General features: G+C 52.4%; 1 protein-coding gene across 1 annotated transcript in view; it reads left to right on the forward strand.

Annotated features, from left to right (window-relative positions):
- Window positions 1-7,013: 7,013 nt before the first annotated feature.
- LOC308160911 (multiple PDZ domain protein-like) overlaps window positions 7,014-9,062 on the forward strand; it is a gene marked incomplete at both ends in the record, with an annotated part of 46,914 nt that continues 44,865 nt past the window's right edge. Inside the window, 2 exons of the mRNA XM_080534840.1 lie at window positions 7,014-7,211; window positions 8,534-8,839. Of these exons, the coding sequence (XP_080390966.1) occupies window positions 7,014-7,211; window positions 8,534-8,839 (504 nt within the window). The remainder of the gene's footprint in view (window positions 7,212-8,533; window positions 8,840-9,062) is intronic.

Below are 9,062 nucleotides of genomic sequence, written 5' to 3' on the forward strand. Positions count from 1 at the left end.
TAGTGGCTATGAGCGTGGGCACAGCAAACCAGCTACTGTTCATCAGAGACACTCTCTCCGGGTGCAAATTCCTCTGTGACACCGGTGCTCAGAGGAGCGTCCTGCCTGCGACAGTGGATGACACCGCCAGGGGAGGTCATGGCCCACATTTAAAGTCCGCTAACGACACCCCCATCCGCACCTATGGCACGAAAGCTGTAGACCTATGTTTCGGGGGTCAGCGGTTTACATGGGAATTCGTCACGGCCGACATCTCTTTCCCCCTCCTCGGTGCGGATTTCCTATGTGCTCACGGACTGCTCGTGGACGTCAAGAACAACCACCTGGTGGACGCACTGACATTCTCCTCACTTGCATGTGTCCGCGGTGAGGCGACATACGGTGGGCTCTCCAGCTCACTCTCAGAGGGTGACAACTATCAGCGCCTGCTCAGCGAGTTCCCCAGCTTGACACAGCCCACATTTTCCGCCACCACTACCAAGCATGGGGTGGAGCACCACATAGAGACCAAGGGCGCCCCCATCTACGCTAGGGCCCGGTGGCTCAACCCCGACAGGCTAGCAGTCGCTAAGTCTGAGTTCGCCAACATGGAGCGCCTTGGTATCATCCGCCGCTCAGACAGCCCATGGGCCTCACCGCTACACATCGTGCCGAAACCAGACGGCGGATGGCGACCGTGTGGCGACTACCGCCGCCTCAACGACGCTACGACACCCGACCGCTACCCAGTCCCCCACATTCAGGACTTCTCTGCGCATCTGGCGGGTAAGCTGGTTTTCTCAAAGGTGGACCTAGTGCGTGGCTACCACCAAGTCTCCGTGCACCCTTCAGACATTCCCAAAACGGCGGTGATCACGCCGTTCGGGCTATTCGAATTCCTACGCATGCCGTTTGGACTTAAGAATGCGGCCCAGTCCTTTCAGCGGCTAATGGATTCGACGCTCAGAGACATGCCATTCCTATTCGTCTATTTGGACGACATCCTCGTTGCCAGCTCCTCGGTGGAAGAGCACCTGGCACATCTCCGAGACCTCTTCACGAGGCTCAGCCAACATGGCCTGATCATTAACCCGGCGAAGTGTCTGTTCGGGTTACCCTCCATCCGATTCCTTGGGCATCTCATCAACAAAGATGGGGCCGCCCCCCTCCCATCGAAGGTGGAGGCCGTTTCCGCCTTCCCCCGCCCACACACAGCTCGAGCGCTCCGAGAGTTTCTCGGAATGGTGACTTTTTATCACCGGTTCATCCACCGTGCAGCCCACACCATGCACCCGCTGTACGAGGCTATGAAGGACAAATCCCCCAACCAGGCCATCGACTGGACGGCCGAGAGGGAAGCCGCCTTCATTGCCACCAAGACCGCACTAAGCCAGGCCGCCATGTTGGCCCACCCGTCACCCAAGGCCCCTATTGCCATCACCACCGATGCGTCGGACTACGCCGTCGGCGCGGTGCACGAACAATGGGTCGCAGGCGCCTGGCAGCCGCTCGCCTTTTTCAGCCGTCAGTTGACGCCCAGAGAGCGCAAATACAGCGCGTTCGACAGGGAGCTCCTTGGCCTCTTTTTGGCAGTCCGCCACTTCCGGTTCCTGCTGGAAGGCCGTGAGTTCACGGCGTTCGTGGATCACAAACCCCTCACGTTCTCCATGTCCAAGGTGGCCGAGCCTTGGTCTGCCCGCCAGCAGCGCCAGCTCTCGTACATATCTGAGTACACCACAGACATCCAACACATCGCTGGCAAGTCCAACGTGGTCGCGGACTGTCTCTCCAGAGCGGTCGTCGGGGCCGTTCAACTGGGTCTCGACTACCTCCGCATGAGTGCGGACCAGGACTCCGATCACGGGGTCCAGACCCTCAAGAACGCGGACACAGGACTACGCTTGGAGGATGTCGCAGTCGGTGACTCAGGCGCAAAACTGCTGTGCGACTTCTCTACGGGCCAGCCGCGGCCGCTAGTCCCTGTGAACTGGCGCCGGCCCGTTTTTGAGGCTGTACACAACCTCTCCCACCCCGGCAGGAAACCATCCGTAAAATTGGTTTCTGAGAAGTTCGTATGGCAGGGACTCAAGAAGGAGGTAAGGGGCTGGGTCGACACGTGCGTGGCCTGTCAACGCGCCAAAGTACACCGCCATACCAGAGCCCCTTTTGAGAACTTCACTGTTCCTGAGAGGAGGTTCGACCACGTCAACGTCGACCTTGTGGGACCACTGCCCGCCTCTCACGGCTTCACCTACCTTTTCACCATGGTGGACAGGACGACCCGCTGGCCCGAAGCCGTTCCCCTCTCCTCGACGGCGTCTTCCGACGTGGCCCGTGCGTTCATCGGCACGTGGGTCGCGCGCTTTGGGACCCCGTCTGACCTGTCCTCTGACCGTGGCTCGCAGTTTACCTCGGAACTGTGGAACGCTGTAGCTAGTGGTTTGGGGGTAAAGCTGCACCGCACTACTGCCTATCACCCCCAGGCTAACGGTTTGTGCGAGCGGTTCCACCGCTCAATGAAGGCGGCCCTACGCGCGAGTTTGACGGACGGCAACTGGGTGGACAAACTTCCGTGGGTCATGCTTGGCCTCAGATGTGCCCCCAAAGAGGACTTGCAGTCCTCGTCTGCCGAACTCGTGTACGGCCAAACCCTACGAGTCCCCGGGGATTTCATCCCGGAGGCCACTGTCCCCTGGTCTGCAGCCAGGCAGCGCTCCTCCCTACTGGAAGCCGCTGAGGTGTTCGCACCCGTCCCCACTTCACAGCACGGTACCCCTGCTTTCCGGGTCCCCACCGAGCTGCGCTCGTCAGACTTTGTCTTCATTCGCCACGACGCCCACCGCGGCCCCCTACGCCCCCCTTACGATGGCCCGTTCAAGGTCCTACAACACGGGGACAAGACCCTGGTGGTGGACGTTGGTGGTAGACACGAGACGGTCTCCATTGATAGGATCAAGTCCGCTCACGTGGACGTTTCCCGGCCATTGGAACTGGCTCAGCCCCCACGCCGTGGCCGCCCCCCCATGCCCCACCCCCCGCCCCCGGTCGCGGTGCCTTCAGCTGCCCCTGCCCCTGCCCCTGTCCCGGTTCCCCCTGCCCCGGCCCCGGCTGGCCCTGCCCCTGCCCCTGCCCCGGATGCCCCTGCGTCCCGCACCCGCCGGGGTCGGATCGTCGTCCCTCCCCGACACAGGGATTTTGACTATGGGTGAATTCTGGGGGGGCTTGTGTGGTGGGTTAACATAATTCACCCCCGGAACTAATAGTTGGGAGTATTGTTCCGTACGGAGGGTTAAGTGGGTGGTACTCAGTTTTAGTTCCGGTTTTGAAGTGTGTGGTAGCAACGTGTTCATGTCTGTTAATAAACGTCTAGCTGTGACATTTGATACGCCGCCTCCGACTCCCGTCTCTCGGCACTACACTGTGTACTATTTTATTTTATTCAAGTTTATTATTATTATTGTTATTATTATTATTATTATTATTATTATTATTATTATTATTATTATTCGTGAGCTTAGAATTATAAGGTTCTATCTCCGTTTAGGGTAGTTCAGAGATATTGAGCGTCAAAGTTTCTACATTCCATTATGGGATGGAACCTTAGTTTGTATTTTATGAATTACTAACTAAAAAATGTCAACATTTTAAAAATAACACCACACAGGCGTTAATAGACACCTAATGGATCAGATTATGTAAAAAATAAAAATAAAAATAAAAAGACAAAAATTGAGATAGAACCTTATCATTCTAACGTCACGTATTATTGTTTTAAGTCGCTTTGGACAAAGGCGTCTGCCAAATGTCATAAATGTAAATGTACTGGTGCACAGGCATACTACAACATTTGCAGGAAAAGTGCTATACAAATAACGGTTATCATTACTACAGTTGTAGTTACTACGTCACTGTTGGCGGTGGAGGCAGGTCAATGATGGTGCAGATGCACATCGAAGGTGATGGCTTTTAATATTACTACATAATCAAATCATGGCTCTCAACAAGTCGATGCAGGCTTCACTCTTGCCCGTTACCTGACAGGATGACAATTTACCCCCTGATCCCTTTTGATCTCAGTTAGGGTTACATAGAGTCAATAGATACACACCTTTCTATTATTACACTCTTCTGTGAAAAGTGGTAAGACCATGCCCCAAGTATACAGTATATGAATCACAATTATCCTCCAGGATAATAAACACATTGACCTAGCGGTCTATAAACGTTGCGCTCCTGAACGCAACTCCGTTTGACGGCTCTCTTCACTGAGCAAACGCCACTCTCAAATGAATGAGTACAGGTAAGAAGAATGTTTAACGGTCCTGCTGCGACGAATAATCACTTTACATAATACAACATTTAGCACTTACTAGTAGTAGTTGTGGCATAAGTTGGATCGGTTACGCATAGTGTTTACAGACAACACAGGATTGGCGCACGTCTGTGTTGAACCCATGGATGTGTGCGCTCCTGCGCTCTGAGCGAACGCACAAACTAACTTGTTTCTCTCCTATTGCAGCCGGGTTGATAAACTTATGAATCAAAGTATTCGACACATGCTGCACTAATGTTACACAGATGTGCTCACGCCTTATTACATAAATAAATGAATGAATTGAATAAATACCTTTCTTTTTTCTGTTTCTCGTCTGAGTCACCTGGGCGCGGACACCTGCTGCTCAGTGACAAACACCAATGCTGCGGGCTTTGTAATGGTTGCTGTTTGTTGTTGTTGTTGCTGTTTGTTGTTGTTGTTGCTGTTTGTTGTTGTTGCTGTTTGTTGTTGTTGTTGTTGTTGTCCATTCGTTTGGTTTGGTTTGTTCTAGCTTCCGTTCAGCAGAGGCTGAATTGCGCACAATGTTTCAACTCGCAATCGCGCAAAAGTTAATAAAAACACGAGAATAAGATTCAAAAAGGGCGGCTGTTGTGACGAGTTCTCTCTCCCCCGCAGATCGTCACTCCCCTCGCTTCCCTTCAGTACATCATGTACACTGTAGGCCTGACACCCACCATAATGAACTACGAGAGCACTTAAATACTTAATAGTTTACAGTAATACATTTATGTATTATATTATTTAATAATGCATGCTGTAACATCCACGACAATGAACTAAGGCACTTTAATACTTAATAGTTTACAGTAATACATTTATGTATTATATTATTTAATAATAATAACTTTGACATCCTCTCGGTACACTAGAAAGTACATGCTTGTAGTTACAACAGAGAACAAGCGGTTGTATATTTTAGGTTGTAATAGTTAAGACAAACACATCGAAATGCTAATTAGAATTAGTGTTATTGCTAAGTATATTCGCACTTACAATTATATATAATTGTTTTATGTAATAAACAACACAATATAAGCAAAAACTGTTTAAAAAGACAATGACAGAAAGGGACAGTAGAACAATAATGATGTAGGCTGTAAATTAGATGTATTTTGTATGTAAAACTAATATAGATTTCATTGTCTGTTGTATGTGCAATGTATGTGTGTGAGACAGGGGGGGAGTCCCAGAATCAATGAGGGGCAGTGGACTTGTTTGTGAAGCCCACTGCCACGGGGAAGAAACTGTTCAGGTGGCGCGAGGTTTTGGTCTCGATAGACCGGAACCCTTTTCCAGATGAGAGACTTTGGTAGAGGCGGTGACCGGGGTGGGAGGGATAAGTGATGATCTTTCCTGCTCTCTTACTGGTCCTGGAGCGGAACAGGTCCAGGACAGATGGCAGGTTGCAGCCGATGACCTTCTCGGCTGACCGAATAATCCGCTGTAATCTGCCTCTGTCCTTGGCAGTGGAGGCTGCGAACCAGACGGTGATCGATGAGCTGATAGTGGACTCGATGACGGACGTGTAGAACTCGACCGACACTTTCTGCGGCGTATTGAATTTCTTCAGCTGCCGCAGGAGGAACATCCTCCGCTGGGCCTTCTTGATGGTTTAGGTGACGTTCTCCTTCCACCTGAGGTCCTGCGAAACGATTGTCCCCAGGAATCTGAATGACTCCACATTGCGTACTGGGGAGTCACACATGATCATTTACATTTTTTGGCATTTAGCAGACGCCTTATTCCAAAGCGACTTACAATCAATACGTTTGACTAAGCAAGTGAATCGTCAATCCACCAGTCGTAGCAGGAAGAGTAATTTAGCTCAGGCCCCGGGCCATTGGCAGTCTCAGTGATTATATATATTTGTATTTATAGACACTGGAGAACAGCGAAGACAGTACAAGGGGGGCAATAGAAGTTTTTAGGGGACACAGTAAAGGGAAAAAGCGGGTGTCTTCAGGAGACGCAGTGCTGGGGGGTAGTAGATGTCTCAGGAGGAGCAGTTAAGGTGTAACCTGAAGAGATGGGTCTTCAGTCTCCGACGTAAGGGGGGTAAGGGGGGCTGAGGGGGGGGTGATAAGAGGGGCTGTTGGATCTGGTTCCTCCTGAAGTCCACTACCATCTCTACAGTTATTAGAGAGTCGGCACTGGTGACTGTGATCTCCCGAAGGCCATTTCAGACTGACGAGGAGTCGTTGGCTGCAAATTGTTGTTCCAGATTCCTGGAGTTCTGTCGTTTGCCACCTTAATCTCTGTGCCAAACCCTGCGTTTGGCCAGTCTGAACATGCTGTTGTCTCCACTTTTGTGAATCCCCTCTCCTTCTTCTCCAAACAAACCTGTTTGAGTCTTGCTGGAAACCAGGGTTTGTCATTGTAGCTAATCCTGGTGTGTGTTGGAATACACTCGTCCTCACAGTATTTGGTCCATGACGTCACAGTGTCTGTATGTTCGCCAGCCCCCAATCCTCAACCAAACACACTGTTAACACCTTCCCTCCCGCCCCCCCGCCCCCCATCCACCCCCAGCCTCACCCCACTGACGTCGAAACGTGGGCTGGGCTAAGCCCCCAATGTTTCAAGATCCTAACGACGCCTCTGCTGTGGATCTTAATTGTTGTCGTGGTTATTCATTGTTGTTGTTGCTGTGGTTATTCGTTGTTGTTGTTGTTGTTGTTGTTGTGGATATTAATCGTGGATGTTGTTTTTTCCAGATACGCGGTGTGTCCTGGAGGCCGTGGGCAGGCTCCAGGCCAAGCTGAAGGAGAGGGGGGAGGAGAGGGGGGAGGCCCCCACGGAGGAGAAGCTGTGCCTGCTGAAGAGCGTCCTCCAGAGCCCCCTGTTCCACCAGATACTCAGCATGCAGGGGGCCGGGCAGCACAGCCGGCAGCACAAGGTGACGCCCATGAAGTGTGTGTGTGTGCGTAGGTGGGTGGGTGGGGTGTGTGTGTGTGGGTGTGTGGGGTGTGTGTGTATGTGTGGGTGGGTGGGTGGGGTGTGCAGTGTGTGTGTGGGTGGATGGATGGGGTAAGAGTGTGGGGCGGGGGTGTGGGGGGGGCGGGGGTGGGTGGGGGGGGTGTGTGTGTGTGTGGGTGGGGGGGGCGGGGGTGTGTGTGGGGCGGGGGTGTGTGGGTGGGGGGGGTGTGTGTGTATGTGTGTGGGTGGGTGGGGTGTGTGTGTGTGTGTGGGTGTGTTTGTGTGTGTATGGGCGGGTGGGCGGGCGGGTCGATGGATGGAGTGTGTGTGTGAGTGGGTGGATGGGGTGGGTGGATGGGTGGGATGTGTGTTAGGGTTGAGCGGTTTTACAGTTATACCGTATACGTTTTTTGTCAATACCGTCATAAAACCCTCATAGATTGCTATACGCCTCAAGAGTGTTTGTCCAGCACCACTGCTGTCTGTGTGGTTGAAGATGTGTCTATGAAAGTGATGACAGAACCTTCTGTAAACAATGTAATTTGTCAAATTAATAACCTGTCAAAAAAGACGTCGCGTGACAAGGTTCTCCTCAGGACGGAGAATTAGAAAAAGATATTGCGAGCGCAAGCTTGGTCCCTAAAGAAAAAGCAACTGCTGCAATTTGGAAGCATTTGGGGTTCTGACCGAATGACAAGGGCAAGCCAGCAAGTCTTGATGAGGCCGTGTGTAAGACTGGCACGGAGAAGGTGAAAGAGGAGCGAGCAGAATCAGAGATGTCTGCCTATTGTCGCGAGTCTGTAATTGACGGAGACAAAGATCCCCTTTGTAAAATGGAGCCCAGCCGCTTTTCACTGATGTCTCGCGGGTGGCCCGGAAGTACTTGTGCGCGTGTGCCACCATGAATACACCATGGATCATAGCACAAGTTCATATTTACACATCTCTGATATACTCACCTTTTGTGTCCCATCTCACTCACTCACTCACTCACTTACTTACTCACACTCTCCCCCTCTTTCCTCCCTCCCTCTCTCCCTCCCTGCCACCTCCCCTTCCCCCTCCTTCCTCCCTCCCTACCTCCCTCCCACCCCCCTCCCTCTTTCCCTCCCCTTCCCCCTCCTTCCTCCCTCCCTCTTTCCCACCCACCCCCCTCCCTCTTTCCCTCCCCTTCCCCCTCCTCCCTCCCTCGCTGCCACCTCCCTCCCTCCCTGCCACCTCCCTCCCTCCCTCCCCTCCCCTCCCCCCTCCTTCCTCCCTCCTTCCCTCCCTGCCACCTCCCTCCCTCCGTTACACCGACAGAATAAGAAGGTGACCATGTCTGTGAACAGTGGCCTGGGTTCGATGCCAGTGAACAGTGGCCTGGGCTCGGTGCTGTCCCCGGGCCCTCAGGCCATGACCCACAGCGAGTCCTACACCTGGGCCCAGCAGAACCAGAACCACAGCAGCCCCGTCACCACCACCACCACCACCACTACCGGAACCTTCCACAAGGGCGGCAGCACCTCCTCCCTGGATTACATCGACGACAACGACAACGACACTGACACAGACGCCAAACACCCCCCCGACACCCCCTCTGACGTCAGCTGTCACTCAACCTCTCAGGTAACCATGGAGATCTCAGTTGATATTTGATCTTTGTCGATACTTGTTGATGGTTCTTTATTGTTTTGGTGTTGTTAAAGGGATACAGAAGTGTCTTATACCGGGAGCGACTTTTAGGAGTTGTGAATAAAACAAACGTCGCTGAGCCTGTTGAATCAAACCATCACACTCACACACCACCTTTACAGCTCAGATGGGAAAAAGGTTCTAATATATAACCTAC

Source organism: Nansenia antarctica (genome assembly GCF_963989245.1).
Source record: "Nansenia antarctica genome assembly, chromosome: 6".
Taxonomy (NCBI): domain Eukaryota; kingdom Metazoa; phylum Chordata; class Actinopteri; order Argentiniformes; family Microstomatidae; genus Nansenia; species Nansenia antarctica.